This window comes from Strigops habroptila, chromosome 7 (assembly GCF_004027225.2).
Source record: "Strigops habroptila isolate Jane chromosome 7, bStrHab1.2.pri, whole genome shotgun sequence".
In the NCBI taxonomy this organism is placed as follows: Eukaryota; Metazoa; Chordata; class Aves; order Psittaciformes; family Psittacidae; genus Strigops; species Strigops habroptila.
Window position 1 is genome coordinate 49357102 of NC_044283.2, and position 22628 is coordinate 49379729.

The following is a 22628-nucleotide window of genomic DNA, read 5'->3' on the forward strand; positions in this document are numbered from 1 at the left end:
AGAAAGTCATAGGAAGCAAAAAAGGCAAGAGCATATAAAAATTCTGGGACTGTACTCCAGTCCCCCTTATATCCTAATTCACCACAAGGGGGTCAGCTATGCTATGCAGCTGTTGGTTAGCAAACTAATTACCAGATGAACTAAAAACCAGCACTGGTTCCCTGGTTCCTTTCTGCCTCTGGAGGAAATGCTTCTTGGGCAGATGAGATGTTTTATTGTTGCTCTACAAGTAATAAGGTTCAGGAGTATTCTTAAGACCTTGACATGTTCAGCCCCACAGCTGAAAGTGCAATTTATCTATTTTGTAATTACCATCCCCTCTACAGCCCATGACTTGGAGCTGACGGGTGCCTGGGAGTACAAAATGCACCTGCTGTCCTCACTTTGTATTATCATGGATGGTCTGGCTATTTTTTTTATTTTTTCCTATAATACTGTGTATCTTTGCTTCCAAATCGAGGGCTTGCAGCAGGGGGAAAATTTAGAATCCTGACCAGAAAGCACTACAAACACAGTGTGGTGTTATTTTCAGGCATTATTGAAAGCTTAATAGCTGCCTGGTTTAAGTTAGGGAGTCAGTGTGTTCTGGATGTGTAATAACTGATCTGTGACATTTAACAGAACATGAGGAAGATTCTGTGCATAGCTTTAAAAACAAGATGTAAAACTTTTTTCCCACTGCCTCATTTTCTTGGAATTCAAGGTAGGCTCAACAAAAGGCTTGCTCTCCCTCATGAACACCCCTAAGCATATACTAAAGTTTGATCCAACTTTGGCTTTCTAGAGAGTTTTCACAGGTTTTATCTTGAGTAGAGCACCTGTAAAAGTTATTTTCTGCAGTTTGGCTTTATTCAAATGAAAATGTAAGTCAAAATTTATGTCAGCCTATATATCAAGAAATGGATCTACACAGACGTGTTCATCCAACTACTAAGCAAGCCAACTACTACTGTATTCCTTTTGTCTCCAAAGTTTCCTGAAAATTTTATCTGAGTTCATCTTCTCCTCTTTCATCTTGCATACTCCCAAATTCACTTTCCCCCTTTTGCTCTCATTGAAATGCCATCCAAGTTGCTCATGACTTCTGTTCAAACATCAGTCTGCATATGACTGCCAGTCACTTCAACAGCCTCAGATGTCACTGACTGATGCCCTGCTGCGGTGCCATGCCATTCTTCCTTCCACCACTGTCTTTGCTTGCTCGTTCTCTTATCTCTCTACTATTTTTCAGAATTTTCCAGATCTGTTCTCCAATTTTTGTGGGCTACATCCAAGACCATAGCACTCATCTCTGAGTATTCTCAAGTCCAAACAAATTCAACTAGTGGCTCCAGAGAGCCAACTTACAGTTCTGCTTCTCTTACGCTAAAGCAAGCTCCTTTTATCTGAAATTAATGTGTTTTCCTTTACTGTCTTTCCATATCTGACAGCCAACTTAGTTCAACATAAAAACATGCAGTAGCTGACTTTATCATCTTTTTCTTTCCTGTAGCTTTCTATTGCTTAAGCTTGTGTGTCTATTTCTGTTCTTCACTATAAGAGTGGTGAGGCACTGGCACAGGTTACCCAAAGAAACTTTGGATGCCCCATCCCTGGCAGTGTTCTAGGCCAGGTTGGATGGGACTTTGAGCAACCTGGTCTAGTGGAAGGTGTCCCTGCCCATGGCAGGGGTTTGGAACTAGATGAGCTGGACTGGAAGGTACCTTCCATCCCAAACCGTTCTATGATTCTATGATTTAAGATTTGCATATTTACCTTCCATTACATGTCTATTATTTACCCATACAACCTCCAGTCCGTCACTTCAGTAGTTTCTAGTGTTATTTTCCAGGGCCTTATAAAGCACTCTTTCTACACTTAGTTCTATTGGAAATGCTCCTGGAAAAAAAAGAAAAAAAAAAGTTGTCTTGAGTTTCAAGGCCCTTCATGGTCAATCCTGACTCCCCCTGTAGCTTTCTCATTTCTTAATTAGAAATCATTTGCGTGAGCTTCCAGTGCAACTCCTTTTTCAAGCAAGCATCTTTATGCCTTCTCCAAGGACTTTTCTGTAAGCTATGAAGTTTTCCCTCAAGACAGTAGTCTTGTCTTTTCTTCAAACTCCTTAACACTCTCCTTTGTTATTACACTAACAAAAACCTTGACAACTAAGTCTCTGGTGTGCTACGATCTCTACCCATCGACTGAGCAGCACTCTCTTGTTGTTTCTTTATGTTCTTCCCCTTCATTTGGCTTATTTTATAGCTGACAAAAAGAAGAGAGAGGAGGACTCACACTGTAGTCATCTAAATGCCATCATAAATGTGACATGGGCAAAACTAAAGAACTACTATACCCAAGAATGAACTAAGTTAATTGACGTGACCATTATCAGATGAAGAGTATTTTTCAGAAAGCAACCTCTCTGTGTCTGACCTTTCAGTCTTCATCCTCAAAGGAAAGCTACAGCCTAACTTCAAAAGATGAGCATGGGAGCTAAAGTTCATAAAAGTCTGATACAATATAAAAAATTAGGGGTGAAAAAAAAAAGATTTTTTTTTTTGAGCAATCAGCCCTTATTGTCTCTCATTTTCTCCAGCTTCAGTGGTGCCAACTACATGTTTCTCTTGAATTGCCTCTTTGATTAACATAATTGCATTAACTTCAGAGACAATTTTCTACTCTTGAAGTTTTCTGCTTGTTTTCAGAGGTTTGTTTGCTTGGTTATTTAGAGGTTCCCTTGGGTTCCCTCATGTACACATCCTTTCTGTTCAAAGGTATCTCTTTCTTAAAACCTTGCTTCGCTTAGATCCTTAAACTGTCGCGGCTACAACTATACTCCCATCATCTGTAACTTTAGGTGCCTAACTTAGGTGCCCACGTTTCTTTCCTAGCTATTGTAGATAGACAGTTTTCTTCTCTAGGTCATGGTTTGGAGTGCCTAAGCTGGGAACCTGTTTTTCTTGGCAGCTTATTTTGTACAGTACCTATCGAAATAAGATCATATTGCACGACTATAAATGGCAATAAAAAAAGAGAAATAGCAAAATTTACCTGAGAAACTAATTTTGCTTGAATCCTGTAGAATTGCATTCTGCAGAGAGCTGAGTCCAGACTTTTCAGCTTGCAAAAGGACAGCTAACAGCCCTTTGAGGAGTGAGCATGGGATGAGAGGTTCCCCACAGGGGTCCCCACCCTTCATCCTGATGGCCAAATGCAAAGCTAAGTACTTCATGCCTGGTTTAACAAGGCAAAACAGTCCACAGAGGAAAATTGATTCCTTTGTTTTGGTGGAGATTTCACTTGAGGTTTCTCCTGTGCAGAAGTGGACTACTTAGGACGGTGTCATGAGAGAAAAACCTGGAATGTATTCCTGTCCTGCTGGTAAGAGATCAGCTCTGTAGCAGTGTGAGCCTAGGTGCCACTGTAAGGCATATGGTGTATTACCAAGCATTTGGTTTAAAACAATCCTCATGCACATGCAAAAAGTAGTATTAATTTTGTGTTCGTTAGCCCTCTGTCTCTACCTGTAGAGATAACAAATAGGAGTTTCCCTTTTTCTTTTCTTTCCCCCCTCCCCCCCCCCGAGAACTTTGGATATTTCTGATAAGTGTGGAAGGCAGGACCACAACACCATGCTCTGACAGGAAGTTTAGCTGGACCACAACATGCAGAGTGGCTGCTTGTGGCTGCGTGTATGAGTTTGTATCTGGCAATGCTTAGTTTATCCCCCTTATATCTCCTGTGCTTTTTTCTGGTAGTGTGCAGCTTTGGGAATTGCTGCCAGAGTAGTATGTATCCCCATTTGTTTCTGTGCCCATATCACATTTGAATACCATAATCCCAAGTTTTATATATGAGACACTTTAAATTTCTGAATACTAAGCAGCACGAGTGTTGCTTTCATTTGCACTGGCAAGTGATGAATTGTAGAAATTCCAAGCTCCCTCCTGAAGCTGGGATTTTTAGGGGATAACAAATTCTGGAAGAGAGTAGGCAGTAAGAAAACTGACAGTTATGAGATAATTTAAGAAAAACAGTGCATTTTCAGTCAGTAATTGTAAAAGGTGAGCATGAGTATGTCAGGATAATGCTCAAAGGAAATTTTTTTGCTAGCATTATTTGTTGCTGAAGTTTTCTCAGCTGGCCACACTCAGTATTTCGGAGGCACTTGTTAGAAAGCATGGCATAGACAGGAAAGGATGCTGAAGCCACCCCTACAAACAAGTAGCTCAATTTTTGCGTATTTGAATCTAACAGAGCAATGCTGTTGTCATATTCCATTAAATAAAAAAAAAGGTTCCTGAGTATTTAGTATGTGATGCGTGCATTTATTATGATTTGCACAGCAGAGGTCTGAAAGAGAAACAGCTCTCATGGGTGTTGTTACAAACCATCTCATGAGTAAAATGTGACGAGTAAAGAAAGGGCTTTAGTAAAGATTGCAAAACAGGAGATGTCTTTATGGATGTATTCACAGCAAAATGGAAGTTCTGCTGCATATTACTCTCTCAAAACCAGAACTAGATTATGTTCTCCCTTCTGTTTATCAGCTGCAGAGGCCAGGAAGGGTTTGGGACAGGAAGATTCTTTGGGTCAGAGAGATACTGAGCAGACTTTTCATAGAGTGTCAGTTGTCATCTGGGCACTGCTGCTAGAGTGACAGTGGTCCTGATGTGGCATCTTACGGTGAAAGCATGTTGGATTATATACTGAAAAAGAAATACAGGGAAACCTCTGCTAGATAATAAACTTTTTTCAACCCGTAAATCTACTTCTAATGCAATTGCTAAAATTGTATGTATTACCTTCATAAGCTCCTCCATCTGTGGCATTACTTCAGGAAAAAGAGTTTGACCAGCAGCTTTAAAAGACCAAAACCTGTAGAGGAATGAGCAAGCTGTGCTGTGATGCTAGCAGAGTAGTGAAACTCCCCTTGTGTGTCAGCAGCTTGTGGAAGTTCACACCCTTCTCTGGTTTTTTGAGTAGCATGTGTGTTACCTCAGGTTTTGTTACTGCAGGGTGACTGAGCTCAGCACTCACTGCTCTGCTCTGTTAGAGCCTGGTGTCTTCAGAAATGGGATGTGCTGCTTGCATTTCATTCCATTTTGGCAAGTGGTCATTTATTTTGATTTAGCAAGAATTTGAAGGAATATGATATAACAAGTCCTGTTACCTTTTTGGCATCTGAGATTGCTCTTTATTAAACAAGGCCTGATGGAAGTTACAAACTCCTACAAGTATGCTTTCCAAGTCTGGTCAGAAGATGTGGGCCATTTCTGTGCAACCTATGAGGAAGAAGATTGGGATGAGTAAAACATCCTTCTTGAATTATTTTTTGTTACTTCTTCAGGTCACTTCTTATAGCAAATTTCCTATGGAGGGTGACAGAAAGTTTTGAATTTGTGCAGTTTAACAACCACACAGTTTCTTTTTTGCCCAGATCTAGTTTCATATCTGTTTTCAAAACCATCAGTGGAAAAGGTCTGTCAAAAATTGCTGCCTCAGGGAGAAACAGACATTTGGATTATGTCCCCTCCTTTGTCAGTACCTTCTGTCCTTCCCCTGCTTTTTTTCACTCACTCACACAAAGGCAGCAGTAAAGCCACAGCTCCCTCACCAAACACCCTCTGTGGCTTGTGTCCCTTTCCACAACAGAGACATATGTCCATGCTTTGATTCCTCATTTTGGTTTCTCGTTATCCTAAGAAAGAAAAACTCTGTAGAGTGCCTGACAGAGTAGTTTGGCATTTGGAGCACTCTAGTTTAGCTACAGGGGACACGAAAGGTATTAGGCATCTGTTATTCTGGTCCTGTGAGCTCTTATTTCTCCATTTTATCTCCATTAACTTACTGCTTGTCCTACAGAGGTTCTGTAACATTTCCAGATTCATGAAGATGCTGGGGACTACACAGACTCCTACACAGATCCAGCAACCTTGGCTCATTCTTTTCCTTCTGAATTCTTGCTTCACTTTGTTCCCTTCCCCTTACTTTTTCATTTTTCTGCTTTTGACACTATCCCTTCTGTTTGGATACCGGCTACTCCAACTGTTCCCCAGCTCTCTGAGCATTTCTTCTTTTCACCCTTTGCCTCTCTGTGCAGTCACACATCCGCTTTGCTATCTCCATCAGCTTACATTGTTTCTCTGTGCAATGAATTCTGTGAATTTCAATTTGCAATCAGATGAAGCTTTCCAAAACTCTGTCTCTTTGAAGCCCAGTTGCAGGCTTACAGTGTGGTGGGCTGCACTGGGGACAGATCAGGGGAAATGCAGACTCTGTTTAATGATCAGTTGATGGAAACAGGCGAGCATACTCTTGCTTCAGGCACAAAACTTAGTAATGTATTCACTTTCTTGCTTAAATGTTTCCAGCTATTATTTTTGTGTATTAACATATTTTAATAATACCCAAAAACAATGTGATGCATTAACAAATGCAAATTATGGGATTAACTGTAAGGTTGTTTAGAAGATATATGCGACAGAAAAGAGATATGAATAGAAGTAATGGACTATGAGGCTGCAAGTCTAAAATGGTGAGAGAGGTATAAGAAGTAACAGAGAGATCTTATTTCACATCTTTTTAAGCCGCTATACCAATCATTCATAACAGTTTGACAGATGTATATAGTATCTGGTAAATAACTTGTTACTAAACAAGAAAAATGTCTATTCTAGAGACAAGCAAATGCAGTGAGTAGATCTGTAGCACTGTGACACATTTAATAGTCCCTCATTAAATCATTAAGAATTTTTAAATTCTAATACTCATACAGCTGCAGATAATAGGAGAGCAAAAGAGGATAGCTCAAGGGGAACCTGCAGCTGCTCTGATAGCAAATTTTTAGGCTATCATCCTTAAATAATCAGTACATTAACAAGCATATTGGTAGGCAATGAAATGCTAGTGAAGTAATAAGGATGGTTTAGGAAAATTAAATTGTAAACTAAAAAGCACTGGCAGAATACTTAGGAAAATCAAGCTTTCTAAGTCTCTAACATTTATAAGTATCAAGTATCTAAGTATCAGAAGCTCTAATTAAAACAAATGATTGCCCTTAAAGTCATCCTAGACTCAAAACAGGAAGGAGGAGAAAATCCATTGTGGTTTAAGATATCATCTAGAGAAATAAAGTATGGAAAAGACTAATTTTTCAAATGCGAAAGAGGAACCCAAAATTTTTCCTATGCATTCTGGCTGCTTTTTAAGATTGTCTTCAGTCATCTGATTGTACATAGTGGGAAATATTCTAGTAAAACTGCATTTTGTTGGAATATATGAATTAATTGAACCCCAAGTGTTCTGAGGGGGAAAAAAAAAAAAAAAAGATGTTTATGTTGTGTGTAAGGAGGGAGAGAGGAAGAGCAGAACCCATTTGAAGCACCAGATTTGGTGGTTCATACTTGGTAATTGTTACACAAAAATTAACTGGTGTATGACGCAGCAGAGTGCCAGAACATATGATTAATTTTTGTGAGCTTAAACCATACTCATGCCCATGAAGTCCTGAGCTTGGGATGTAGGGGATTATTTCTTTAAAGGACAACTATAGGAAGTAGAAAGTCTCCGGTGTGGATGCTGTCAAGCTGCTCTAAGGTCTGTTGTCAGTACACCTCTTGAGGATGCTTTGCTTTCTAGCCTTATTCACTTGCCTCCTCTGGAGCAATGCAAATTGCAAACACTCCACCTTAACTCCCACTAAATATTTCAGGGGGGGTTCAAATTCCATTCAGCCAGAAGTTTCCCACAGCTTTCTTCCTAACATCTGTACAGGGCTCTGAAATCTAGGAGAGGAGTGTTCCAAACTAAAATGGGACTCTGCATGCGCATCATGGCTGTGCATACAGGCTGTGGATGGCTCCTGGAGTGGACTAGAGAGTAGCCTGGAAAAATCTTATTTGGGCTTTGCCTCTTGACTTTATCTCTCTGAGCTCCTTTGTGGGAGTTCAGAAGAGCTTTTCTAAACATTACCTGCAGTTTTTTCAGCTTCTGCAGGTTTTGCATGGTTATAGTCAGCAACATATAGTCATCCCAGCTGCGTAGAGGATCAGATGGATGTAAAAAAGTAGTTTTCTCTCTCCTGTTACTTAGACCAGCAAGACTGGCATGTGCCGGTGGTGTACTTGCATAGGCAGTGACAAATGAAAGTGACAAGAAAACTTTTCATTCTCTGGCATTAGCGTGGCACCTTTCATACGCAACAAAATTCTTAGAAAGCCAAACAAAATAACGTGTATTTTCTAAACCATATATTATGATGCCTCCTGCTGTTGTCTTATTCTGACCTGATTCAAGCAACTGAGATGTTTTCTGAGTTCTTTTCTTGGAAAGAAATAGATGGAGTGAACTTTCCAGTCATCAGCTTAAAAATTTAGAAGTAACAGGACAGCACTGGGGAAAGTATGCCAGGTAGGTAAGCTGGCTTTCTTAAAGAGTGTCAACTGAAAATAAAGCTAAAATTCTCCTATTAAATAAGCAGAATCTTTCCTTAGGCTGAAGATAATGATAATTGTGGTTTTTCCACCATTTTATTCTCTTTAGTTAAATTGCCAGCAAGTAGTTTTTGTTTCTCTATTTGATTTAGGTGGCAGAGTTGTCCAGTTTGAAAATGTGACTACAATAAATCAGTTTCTTTTCAATAGCCCAGCTATAGGAGGAGAGGATTAGAGTGCCGTGTGGAGTATTTTAAGAAACATTTTAACCAGGCTGTAATCACATTTCATTCTTCTATCAGTTTGCGTAAAATACCCAATCTAGATAGACTGCACAACTCCCTCGCTGAGATTGCAATGGCAGGAGTGGGTTATTTACCATTCCTGGCTCTAAAGCTTTCCCACTGCACGGGGGTTGATTGGTGTTTATGGCTGTTTGCAGAATGGCTAGTTAATCAAATAAAACAGACCCTATTCCCTGCTGAATATAACAGAGGGAGGGATATAAATACCAGGGACTGTGTCAAGATGGATGGAAAAGACAATGCATCTGTAACAAAAAAAACAGTAGATAAGCAGCTGTATTATACAAGTCTGTAAGTACCAAGGGGTTTTGGTTGCAACATCAACCAAAGAGCGGAAGCTTTGGTTGTTTTATTGCTCTGACCTCAGGATGGGATTTCCTTGTAATACTGTCGTGTGTAACCCCAGCTGGCAACTAAGCCCCATGCAGCTGCTCACTCATTTCACCCCAGTGCAATGGGGAAAGAATCAGAAGGGTAAAAGTGAGAAAACTCTTGGATTGAGATAAAGACAGTTCAATAGGTAAAGCAAAAACCGTGCACACAAGCAAAGCAAAGCAAGGAGTTCGTTCACCACTTCCCATGGGCAGGCAGGTGTTCAGCCAACTTCAGGAAAACAGGGCTCCATTGTGCGTAACGGTTACTTGGGAAGACAAACGCCATCACTCCAAATGTCCCCTGCTTTCTCCTTTTCCCCCCACCTTTATATGCTTTAGCATGCCATTATATGGTATAGAATATCCCTTTGATCAGCTGGGGTCAGCTGTCCCGGCTGTGTCTCCTTCCAACTCCTTGTGCACCCCCAGCCTACTCACTGGTGGGGTGTGGTGAGAAGCAGAAAAGGCCTTGACTCTATGTAAGCACTGCTCAGCAACAACTCAGACATCCCGGTTATCAACACCGTTCAGCACAAATCCAAAACATGGCCACATACCAGCTACTGTGAAGAAAATTAACCCAACACAAACACCTTTCTAGCAAGAACTCTCAACCTGTAAGTAAACAGGACATGGCACCTTCCCATTAGCGAGTCTTGTCCCTAACTGGGATACAAATTCCCAGGAAACCTCAAAATTTCTCATCAATCTTCCACAAAGCACTGGCTGCAGTTCCTGAATATTCCTTTGAATAAGAAATGGATGGCCAGGACATCTTTCTTGTGATTAATCCAAGCTACTGAAACATACCTTGGTCCAAAGGAGTTTGAATTTGTGACTTCTGGGAGACACTAAAAAAATAATGTGTCCCCTGCAGCATGGAGAAATGGCATCGGCTACCTTCCTACGTCGCAGGTGGTCAAAAGATGACACATCCAAATTTGAAAGCATCTACATTTTATTTCATCTGTGGCAGGAGTTTTGAGCATGGATCTGTTACATTGGGACACAGATATGCACTGGGGAAGCTGCTGGACTGGGCCCCTCAACAGGCACTGGTACCCTGTCACCTCATTCATGGGTCTTCATGGACTGTTGGTGTGTGAGAGAGGACATCTGCCTGTATACCCCTTATAGGGGAAAGGCACACAGCTACTGCCTGATCAAAAGCAGAATTTGACATGGGAAAAAAGTAGGTGATTATGAGCAGCAGTATCTTCAGAATCAAAATTTTGACCTCAAGTGCTAAAAATTTCCTCAAGAGTTGTCTTTAAACACAAGTTGCTATATGAATCTCTCTTGGAGTCCTAAATGTTTCAGTTCACAGCATAGTGTGGAGACAACACACAATAATTTAGGTGCAGATCGGGCAAGTGTAAACAGCAAAGGCAGGAATAATTAATCACAAAAAGAAAATTAGAGCATTGGTTAATAAATGTTTGCAAAACGCTTTCAGTCCTTCAGATGATGCTATTAATAAATTTAACATCTTTGCTTATGCTATGGTTGTGCTGAAAGTTAAGTGAAGTAAGTGAAGGAGATGGTTTTCTTTAAATGGTATCTTGTTCTTGGTTAGCTTGATCATTAAATCACTTTGGATTTAACAAAGTGAGCAGCAGATGGAACGCAACAAAGGGAGCAGAACAACAGAATATGAAACACGATATGAGATCGTGGAAGAGAATCAAAGTAAACAAACCCCAAAGTAAATCATATGAACTCATACCAAAATTCTGGCTAAAATAATGACATATAAAATATGTTTGGGAATTACAATTTTGGAAAATACTCAGGGTATTGTTTTTTCTTTCCATAGCTACCAATAATTTAAACCTTGATTTAGAGAACTGTGCTTCTGAATACATCGTCTTACACTGTGGTGTTGAGAGTCTCTCCACATTATCAGACATGATAGCAGCTTTGCAAAATTAAAGTGAAGTTTACTGGAGTGGAAACATCAACCAAGCATGTAACTCAAGATCATGTAAATTCTTGGTATATGATGGATTTTACTATCCTTCTTGCCATGCCTCTCCACCCCTGAACTAACATCCCACTTATCAAAATCTTGCATAGCCAAAGTCAGCCTCTCGTCAACTGGCATGTCCACCCGTTTCTCCACCTTCCTAGAACATTCCATCAAAGGTTTCCCTGTCTTTCTACAACACCCTTTCTCATATCTTCAGAGTTAATTGCCTCCTACATTGAACATGAGAAATCATTAGCTTAAATTTGACATGCATTGAAAACAGTCAGTGGTAGACTTTGGCTCTGTATTTGCATCCACCAATTTGGAAGCTGACTTGACTGTTCCAGATCTCATGAACCAAGTAACATGGAGAGGAAATCTCATAAGAGCAAGAATTACTTTACATAACACTATATAACATCCAGATCCATTCCTAGCTGAACAAAGACAAATTACATCCACATAACAGAGAAACTTGCAGAAGGTTTGCTTGAATTTCTTTCTACTACTGGTCCTAGGCCTGGTGGAGTTTCTTCAGTCCCCATAGAGTTTTACGTGGTACGCCTTTTGACAGCTACTGTGTCAAATTCTACTGTATCCTTTCATGATTTATACTGCACACAATTCTGTACGTGTTTCAGTATGTTTTAGTTATTACGACTCTATAAAATCTGTAAGCTGTGACGTTTCCAACACCCCATGACAAGTTTTATGTACATTATGTGACTCTAGTTTTGATTTAATCTTTATCATATTATACTCAATTTGTAGATTTTTTTAATTTTTATTATGCTGTTGCCATATTTTATGTCCATACAGGCATTTTATCTCTCAGTTCATTCAGCTAGTACGTTGCTAGACCTAGGTTCTGCTCTGAGCATGTGCCCTGTGTAGGTAAAGAGTAAGTCTGCTGAACTATTACTCACTCAGTAGCTGCCAAAAGTAGATGCGTGTACTGGGTCTCAGATTCCCATTGAACTTGCATTATTGGGCTCTAAATAACTTGAAATACAACAAAAAGAATAAACACAGCTAAAAAGCAGTTAAAAGAGACAGGATAAGATATTATTGTGGTTTTATCTTCTTCAGCTACAATAAAATATGCTCTTCATAGATATGTCATACCTAAGATAAAGGAGGATATATTTTCTAGGCATTGTATTTATTCGGCTTTCACATATACATCTTGTGAATTAAACTCTATCTAAAATTTAACATGAATCATACAGCAAAAAAGATGCTACGTTGGACCTGATGTAGATGTCCATCAGTAGGAATTATGCTTTCCATTTGTGTCTGAAGGGATCACATTTTCAAAAGAAGAACCCATATGTGTGCAGTTGCATTGCATACAATTTTTCAATCTGACTGAACACAGAAGGGAGATGTATCTACACACAGAGCACTGCACAGCTGCATAGCGTCTTGTGTGGGCTGTGCCTGCAGATGCAGACACACAGCTGCTTTTCATGAAAACTTGGTCAGGTATATATCACTGGTTTGTGAGAAGCTGTGTAACATCTTTTAATACCTCCCCAAACAAGCGAAGAAGAAAACTGTGTTCATTTTTTCCATTTAAAAATCTATAAGGATTGAAGGAATGAGGAGCATGCCAATAGAATAGACCTGGGCAAGCAAATCATTTTTTTTACCTTGGCACACACTTAAGACCTTTTCTCCACCCTTGCTACTGTGCTGGCAGCTCACATGTTCCCAGGTACAGTGAAGTACTGTGGCTTCTCTCTAATTCTTCCAAAGCCAGAGAAGAACTGCAGTTCTTCCCTGCATTTAGTATATGTCTGTCCAATGTGCTATCCCTCTCATGGCATAGTTCTGGAAAAGAGAAGATATTTTTAAGTTAGGTTATTACATAAATGTAACTAACAATTAACCATTGGTTTAGATATAGTCAGGGTTGTTTTGGTTTTCAGTAACATAAATAAGACAACACTGAATGAGATTACATTTCCTAACAAGGTAGTGGCATTTTTCAAGCCATCCCCACACAGATGCTAGGTGATACCCGCCACACATTGCTAGAATGTAAATTTGATGATTTTATGATGCTATTGCTTGTGGTTTTAATTTACTTTCCCCTTGTTTGATGCTTACTAATGAAATTATTTCATGCATTCGAGTTAAGATACTTTACTGGTGCACGTGGTTAGCTGGGCACTTAGTTGTTCGTGCTGCATGCCCAAATACCTGGTTTGCAAGTACATTTCGTAACTAAGAAAATCTCACCTGATGTTCCTAATTCTAGGTGAAATGCTACTTCATTTTAAGATGGCAAATCAGCTGATTGCATTGTATCATCATGATTAAAATTTAAAAAACCCTGTATCATCAGCTTTTTCTGTTCCATAAATGGAATTCCACTTTTCTCATTTGTCTCAAAGATGCTTTGGCATCAAGGTAATAAAAGGTGTTAGGGCTAGAAGAAGTACTTGAATTTAACCCAATTGTACTATATTTTTCAAAAGAACACCAGTGGCACAGTGTATACACATCAAACTGAAGTTAATAAAATAATTTGCCTGACTCTAAGGCAAAGGCTGTAAGTATTTCACTCTGTAAGGACGCAAATGCCAAACCTATCACTTGGAATTAGAGTTGCGATAAACATAAAAGTAAAAAGTGCTCAGATGCATTAGTTTCCCTGGTTTGGGTGCTGTCTGACCTTGAAACTCCTTCTGGACACCATTTAGATCTTTTTTTACCTTGGTATGTAAAGAACTCAGGTGTCTGCTCCTTTACCTGGACTCACTGTATCTGGCAGAGGCTTAGTTGAGTGTTTTAAATGACTGTAACAGTATTCTTGGTATTAACTTTTTTATATGCGGGATTTGACTTCCTAGTTAGTGACCACAAAACGCTGAGTGTTTTGGATTGCAGGAGATGCACTGTCTGTCTTTTTTGCCCTAGCACCCTGCCACGCCCAGCAGCTTGCTGGGGGAGCTAGCTTTTAAGACTATGGGGACAATATGTGACAACTTGTTAGGTTGTGTCTTCTCAGTTGTCTGCATGGTGATAGCAAGTAGGTAGTCTGAACTGAGTAAAAAATGCCACAGCACTGGTCTTCCTCCTCCTAATGTTTTCCATGGGTCCTAAACTGCAAAAGAAAGAGAAAACTTTCTCTGCTCAGATCTGTAATGTTTTCTTTTCCTGTGGGTTCGAAGTACCTTCTTGTGAAAACTAAAATGCATTCAGCAGCGGGGTCTCCAAAGACCTGACAAGCTGGTGACAAGGGGAGGTGTGGAGGCATTAGGAACCCAAATGTTAGAGGAACAGTGGTTCTTAACAATGCACTGACGTGGCAGTACAGGAACATGTATTTGTGCAGCATCCAAAATCTGGGCTGCATGCTCAGAAGGGACCAGTCCACTTGCAAAAGACCTGATGGGGCTTAAAACAGTTGCTTTAGCTGGAAATACCATAGGGCAGAAATTTCTCCGTGGAGCTTTTCTGGAGTAGTTTGCTTACTTACTGGGAACCATCAATGCTGCCAGTCTATGCAGCAACCTGAAATTACAGATGAAAGAAATTCTTAGAGACACTCTGAGCGCAGCCCTTATTGAATTCTCAGAAGAAGGGGATGCCAGGTATCACCGATAGGTAAAAAACTTAATGGGCTAGGACAAATCTCAGTTTCTTTCCACAGCCACATGAACTGCTGTGCTTAAGTAGAAGATTGACTGCTAGAGAAGAAGATTGCTAACTTTGTGCAGGTTTTCCAGACAAAGTAGCTTTCAAGACCACCAAAATCTGTATGAAAGCAAACTGATGTGGGAGCAGTTAGCCTTGTGATCCAAACCTGTTCCTCCATGCCCCAGCCCAAGCTTGTGAGATACAGTGCAGGTTGCCAGCAGTTAGTGTTTTTTGCCTTCTGCAGCGTACCAAAATGAGGGGAAACTTGCTAAATTGTGCAGTACAATTTCAGAGCGAGGAAATAAGAGGGACTGAGAAGTATTTCTTCTGGAGCATTAAAATACCATGTCTAGGTTTGCAGTGCTAAGCTGGCTCCATCTGAACCTGGGCAGGAAATGCTTGACAGAGAGAAGGATAAAATGGTTCAAAAGAAGATAGTTCAATTCTTTTACGAGAGTAGTGGGACATTCTGAATCCTATTAAACACTGTGAAAGTGGTCACAGCTTTTGTACAAGGAATATAAAACATGGAAAGTTAATGTCTTTAAGTTTCTAAAATGAAACTGTATTGTTTCAAATGAGCTTTTACTGGAGGATTTTTCAGTAATGGTACTTTTACAAAGAATTTTCTTGTGGTTAAACTTCTTTTTCAGACACTGAAAAAGAATGGTTTTGATGAGCAGCTTTTTGACTTTTGATGATTTTTCTATCCTCACAGTTGGTATTCAATAGGTATTTCTTTGAATAAGGAATGCTGCCCAAGAATTGCAATTAGATTGACTCTGCTTCTGTTCTAAGGAACAGGACAAGAACCCTTCAGTTATGTCATGCTGGATTGATTTAATTTAAAGAGGGATGCTGCTTCTCTAAATTCACCTGGGTTTATCTTCTTCATGATACTTTAATCCACAGAACTTTGCTTTTTCACCCAAATGAAGAGGATTGATCTGTGTACTTATCATTTAAATATTCTTTTACTGGGATTAGCTGCCACAGAGATACATATGTATCAGAAAATGGGGGGATCACTTTAGTGACATTTAGTTTAAATTTGCCTTGTTATTGAGATTGCCACTTGGCCACCACAGATCTAAGTAAGTTTTTGAGGAACCTGAAGTGCTTCCATATGATTTCTGTATATGACCTTCACTGGTGGTACCCTTAAAATAGTCCATTACTGTTTGCAGCACTTAGTTGTCATAAAAAAAATGAGAAACTGGCATTAAAAAAAAAAATCTTGCCTTTCAAAGGTCTGCTTTGCTGAGATGTTTCTTTAATGATGTTTTTTTCTCCTGCTTCTATTCCATCTGAAATTAATGTTAGCTTTAATAAACCTGTGGTTCAGCTGCATGTCAGCGATCAGCATGATCTGCTGCCCTTTTCATGCTTTGCTGTGATTACCTGGAGAAGCAGCTGGTTCTGTTCTCCCACGTCCCTCAGAAATTGTACCGTTGATCGGCCCCCTCTCTGTCTTGCTCTGCATCTTCTTTTCTTTCTTGTAACTTACAAGATGCATTTAATTACAGTGCAAGATGTTATTGCACTGAACACTGGGAAAATTCTAAAACAAAGGCACCCTCTCATTACAGAGCTGTCATACCTTTGTAATTCTTCTAATTCCAGATGAATTATTCAAAGTCTGCCTAGTGTGTCAGGCAAACATGTGATCATGAGGCTTTTCTCAAGAAGGTGATGGCAGGTTGCATATGAGGAATTAATGCTTTTCCTGGTGAAGCTTTATCTGGAGCAAATAGGCATGCCATTGAAGCTGATATGACGATGTAATGAAAGATAAACTTCATACTGAAGAGGAGATGAGGCTGGGATTTCTAACCTCTTCTTTCTTCCCCTCAGCTTCCTAGTGTTTCATTTCCTGCTGCCGTGCACTCCTGGGCACTAGCTCAATAATGCTTTTAGAAATTACTCTGCACTATTCTGTTTGAATAAGTACAAAGAATAAGTTTCAATGTTTGTCAAATAGTGCCCCTTGAATTTAAAAAGCTTTTTATACACCCTGCAAAATGGCATCCTAAAGGGTTATTATTATTATTTAATTAGATGCTTGCCTTGATGACTGAATAGAGTTTTATGTGTATAGGTATTTTCATTCTGTGCTTTAACACCACCATGGGAATTCAACTCCTGTCATGCACCGCAGAGAGGTGTCGGTCAGGTTTGTATTCTGCCTCTTTGATTGCATGACTGCATTTCGTTGTAAAGTTATGCAGATCTGCCACACGTGCTGGCCTGCAAGGGAGTTTGGGGCAAGAAGCTCCAAAATGGTACTTCAAAACTACAGAAAGTTTATTTTTGAGAGAACTGTAAATTAGGGGGGGTCATTCAACAAAGCTGAAATGTGAGATTTTGTTTCACTGGGATCCAAATAGAAGTTAGCCAGAATTGTGCCTTTTGTGAACAAAACCAAGGCTTGAAATCTTTGTCCCTGGAGTAAAACAAATCAGCAAATGGGAATGTCTGAGAAGGCAGAAGATCTGAGTTCTGTTTCAGTCTGATAAACAGCTACTTCATTGGCCTCTGGCAAGAGGATTAATGAGATCTATGTGTTTCCATTCCCTTCTGCTGAAAAAGTACCTGTGTTGTGAATGCTGTCAAGCTGTTTGGCAGCATCTGACAACACAAAAATCTAGATTTAAGCTTCCACTACAAGTTTTATCTTTGCCTTTTCCCATTTTGAAGTACGATATCCACATTATGTGTATTAGCTCTCACTTGTATATTTGTAAATGTTCATTCAATTTTGTGCCCTCTTCATTCCACATGTAATAGCAGTCTTGGCCAGGCTGTTTTGTAGAATGCAGTACAGCCCTCCGCAGGCTGCAGCTACTCCATGCTTGTTGAATATGCAAAGATTATGTCAGAAATATAGTTTCTGTATTTATATATGCCGAAGTCTCAGGTCCACACTGATAGGCATAGGGCTAGCAGTATCGGATGGTGTTTCTCCCCTGTGTAGTCAGTGCAGTGGAATGGTCCATACTGGAGAACATAAACCTGAAAGTGCTGTCTGTAGCAGGTGATTAATCAGTGTCCTTGACAGGTTTTAGGTCAGAGCTGGGGTTGCTGCTGCTGTGCTGTGGAAGAGTCTGTTTCTGGTCATGTGTTCTTGGCTAAAATGCAACTGGCAACTTTGTAGGCAGGTAGAGGTGTACAGCAGACAGAGGGGAAGGAGGGTGCCTGACTCTGGTGGAAATGAGTAGAAAAAAGCACCACCACTCTGCCACCTGAGTGTAAGCACAGGGTATTCAGAAAATGTGCTTTATCAGCATTGTTAATAATTTTCTCCTAGGAAATTAATATCATTTTAACCAGTTGAAACTTAAGATTTCACTGGTCTTAAAAGTTGCATTGTTTTTATAACAGGTAACACATTTTATGTATGATTAAATATTTGAGAGGTCTCAAGGAAAAAAAAGCCAACTTTGTTTAACCTGCAGCCTATTGTGTACATATTTTCTTTCAGCCTACTCTGCATGAATGGGTTAGCTGTAAGAAGAAATAGTATCCACATCTGTGCTGGCATAAAATATGTCCATATGCAACAGTGTAATGGCTTTAAGTGATTTCCTGGTATAACTCAACTGGGTTTTGGTGGAGTCATCATTTTGACTAATATATACAAGCAGGGCTTCAAGCAAATAAAAATCTCATAGATGTGCAGTGATAGAAAATAGAAATATAAGAGCATTATAAAAATAGTTTGACCATCTATGTGCTGATGGTCCCTATTCTATGTAACAACTCTTTTTACAGTAACTCCTTTGGAATTGCTCACAAAACCGTGAAGTCAAGTCAAGCATTTCTGCCTGGTACCGTACCTCCCAGTTACACTTAACGACCAGTGTAGCACATGAGTTCAAAATACCCTGATGAACAACCAACAGGCTCAATTTTGCCTGTAATTTTTTTAATGGATTTTTTTCATTTTCCTATTACTATAGTCATCAGATACTCCAAAAACCTTTAGGCTCTGTCATACTGACAGGCAGGATGCCACAAGGAAGAAGACTGAAGTGTCAGCTTTCCATGCCCCGGTGGACTGGAAAGCTGGAGTTGCTGCTAAATGATAATATGCTGCCCTCCTACAAATGCGTCCCTGGTGATCCTGGGCTGCGCGGTGGTATGTGAACAGCATGCAGATTTGTCACCATCCTGAAATGTTATTATCTCAACACAAAATGCAAATCTGCTATGTGGAAATGTAGAATCAGGGATGCAGATCTTCTGTAAGTAGTAAGATATGTATTACAAAGAACCATTTCTTTCTCCAAGGAGCTTTTGCTTTCATTTAGTCCCCATAATTGACTGACTGTAAGCTCCTTAACTTTTTCTCATAATGCAGAGCTAGACTTTTTGCTGTTCATTTTGAGGCCCGAAGTGGAAGTCTTCGTCATAGCTACAGCAATGCTACAAAATACATGCTTCTCATAGTAAGAGGGAGAGAGGGAAGGATATGGGGTTTTGACATTTTGTTCTGAAATTCCCTTCTCCTTTCCCACAGAGCATCGTCCACCTTTTCATGGTGCAGTTACCCCATATTTGTAGGTGCAAATCTGTGAAATGTCAGCACCATTCTGGATATGCTATACTCTAGCAAAATTTTATTCTTAGATCTTTAGGCTAAAACCAGTCTTAAGCTGCATGAAAGATCCATGGGCAGACAGTTTAGGCTATGAATCTCAGAAGAAGGGTATGCTAAAAAGGGAATCATGTGCCTCCTTGAGCTGCCAGATAACTAATTCTCTCTTAGTGAGACAGGTGTTTCTCTCATATATAAAAATTAAGAATTGGAGGCAGTTCAAAAGTAGTGTCACTGCTAATGGGAGGACTGAAATGAGAGATTTGGAAGGAAAGATTAAAGCAAGCTGTATGCAGCTCAGCTAAGTAACAGAAAGGTTCACCAGGAATTGCAAAGTGTCAGCCCCAAAGTGAGAGTGTTTAGAAGTGAAAAGGGAAAAATAACTAGGAATGACAGAAGAAAGCTATTTTTTTATAAAAAGTAGTACAAATAAATACACCAAAAAGCAATGAAAACTATCAGACTGAGGAGTAGTTCCATAAAAGGAGTGATTGCAAGCACAACAGTTGCAATTTAGGTTTGCTCCATGGATTTGAATTCCCTAGATTTGTAAATGGATAGGGCAGAAATGCTAAAAAGAATGTATTTTACTGCATAGAGCAATCACGTGACAAATGTAGATGGCTGGGATGATCCCTTCTGGCTCTTCAATCTCTTTCCTGCCCCGTGGGCTTTAACAGAAGCTCACTGTGATCTTATCTATGAAATGCAATATCTTTATGGGAACCTGAACTGTGATGTTATTGGGTCTGCTCTAAGGATCTTATATATACCACTTCATCACAGATACTATTGACAGTAAATGCTTTTACCACTTTTATGTATTGTCATTGTGAGTTGTTTTACAGCCAGGCAGCCAAATCAAGAGAATTTTTCCTGACCAGCTGAGCAGCTGATAAGTCTCTTTACTTGGGTGAATTCAGTGCCCTAGGATACTAAAAGGGTGGGTTAGGACAAAAGCAGGTGCCAAAACATAACCCTCTACTCTTGCCATCACCCCAAAGGTTATCTCTCTGCATGTAAAATTGCTTGTCTTTTGAACCCCACTTTTCCTTAATTCCTTTGTTTGCAAAGGCCATCTGATCCTCCTCAGGATTCATTTCCCGCCTTCTGATCTTTTTCTGAGCTTTTGTCTCCTGTTTCCCTCCCTTGCTGTCTGCACATCATGATTCTTTTTCAGGCTGAGTCATTATCCTTTTCAATGCTCCTAGGAAGGGCTTTTTTTCTTAGTTGTGTTATCTATTTCTTAGCCAAGCAGTGCCTGTAGGAAGATCAGAATAACCTAAGCTAGGAAGAGCTCTGTGAGTTGCAGTGCCTGTAAGACAAGCATACAAGCTGTATTGTTTGTTAACGGCGAGTTCACTTCCATCCCTTATTCCCTGGCCTTTTAGACAGACCTAAACCTTCACTGGGAGGCCAAAAAAAAGAAAACTATTGACCGTTTTCAGACCCAGAAGATTAAACTGACCCAATCCTGCATTGGTGTGTGTGTATTTTGAAAAGAATTTTCTTTATCTTGCCAGTCTTGTGGAGTCCACAGGTAATATTGCTCCCTTTTTGCTCCAAAATCTGCACAAATCCTCCCTGTATCATGCCTAGGAATGGAAATAGGAAATACTCCCTTCCCAGGCCTGCAGTGAAAAGGAATGTGTCCCAAATGCAATTTGTTCCTTGTGCACTACATCTTGTGAGCAAGCAGCCAGTGTGCCTTGCTTCAGTAACTTTTATATGTAAACAGTCTTTAAAAACATAATCTACATTGTCAAAGCCTAATCTAAATGATGTACTGACATTGCTTATTTTGATATGCTGAGTTGGTTTTGAATTCTCTCTGGATTGCCTGGCCCCAGATGGCCTTTTTGCATTTTATTTACTTTTCACTTAGCTGTCACATATTTATTCCCTTTAGATATACAAAGTCAATGGGTTCAGCCTAGTTTTACAGCTTAGCTGGCTAATATGGCATCAGGAAAGCACTGAGTGAAGCCAAGCAGAGGGTCAGGAAAAAAGCAGTGTGGTTCTTCAGGTCTGACATAGAGACCAACAGAACAGAAAACTGTAAAAGATCTGGTAGAACAACTAGAGATTTTTCTTTTTTTTTTTTTTTTTTCAGGAAAAACATATTTGACTGGAAAGTAAATATCCAGTGAAATAGGGAAGGATTTGTTTAGACTGAATTTCTGTTTTTAAAAGCTTGCTTCTGAATAAATGCTGAAATTATATTATGCTGAAATACATCCCATATATTTAAATGAAAAGAAGAAACTGTATTTGTTTCAAATGTGAATGGGTAGCACAATGTTACTTTAAAAGCTTTTCAATATAATGAGTTGGTTTGTGTATATATCTCAGTGAAAGTTAAAATGGCCAACATGAACTTGCTGTACAAAAAGTCTTTGAAAATATATGAAAACCCTTCATGATGAGAAAAATAACTGCAAAAAATCTAGATGGCATGATCTTGCCCACAATCATTCACAGAGCCCAAAAGACAAATTCATGACACCTATGGCAACCTGAAGCATGACTGAAATGTGAAGCATCTTCAACGGTGGTCTTACATCTGGATAGCCATGCTTACTGTCCCGCTTTTCTCCCAATATAACTATCTACCCTCCTCTAAATGGTTGGGTTTACAGCTGAAAGAAAAAAGCTTTGTGGGAGATTTGGGGTGGAATTTAGCATTGATGGAAGAAGCCTGGTGTTTCCTTTGTTTCTTGAAGAGGGACAGCACAGATCTCCTGCACAGCACTGTTCCACTGACACCATGTTGTTTTCAGATCATGTTTCTTCCATTTCTGCAGAGGTGCTTGGCCGAAGCACTGCATGGCAGCAGTCAAGGCACACTTTTTGTGTTGAAGGCTGTTGGGCACCCAAACTTCACTTCTTTTAAAGAAGTGCAGAAACTGCCACATTTTTAGGTATACCGACCTCCTTTTGGACTGGACAGTCCATAGTCTGAGCTCTTCCTCTGTTTACTACAGGTGAAACACGGGAACTATGCCTTTGTGTGGGATGCAGCAGTACTGGAGTATGTGGCCATCAATGACGCAGACTGCTCTTTTTATACGGTTGGAAACGCTGTGGCAGACAGAGGATATGGGATCGCACTGCAGCACGGCAGCCCCTACCGAGATGTCTTCTCACAAAGGTAAGGGTTTGGAGAAGGAGGAGCAGGTCCTAAGGGAAGGTCTCTCTTAGCTCTGGAACATTCTTTTAATTTAATTTTCCATGAAAGGAAACATCTTGTGCTTGCAATCCAGTTCATTTCTTATATAGGCATTCATTTCCTCGGAGACATAGGATTATTTACTTCCCTAG

General features: G+C 39.8%; 1 protein-coding gene across 5 annotated transcripts in view; it reads left to right on the top strand.

Moving 5' to 3' along the window:
• The window catches only part of GRID2 (glutamate ionotropic receptor delta type subunit 2), a 744842-nt gene that overhangs the window by 652030 nt on the left and 70184 nt on the right, over positions 1-22628 (top strand). For all 5 annotated transcript variants that reach the window (XR_003992319.2, XR_003992318.2, XM_030492665.2 and 2 more), the window contains one exon: positions 22292-22458. Coding sequence is in view for 3 of the 5 variants with exons in the window: in XM_030492665.2 (XP_030348525.1) it covers positions 22292-22458 (167 nt within the window). In the remaining 2 variants the exon portion in view is untranslated. The remainder of the gene's footprint in view (positions 1-22291; positions 22459-22628) is intronic.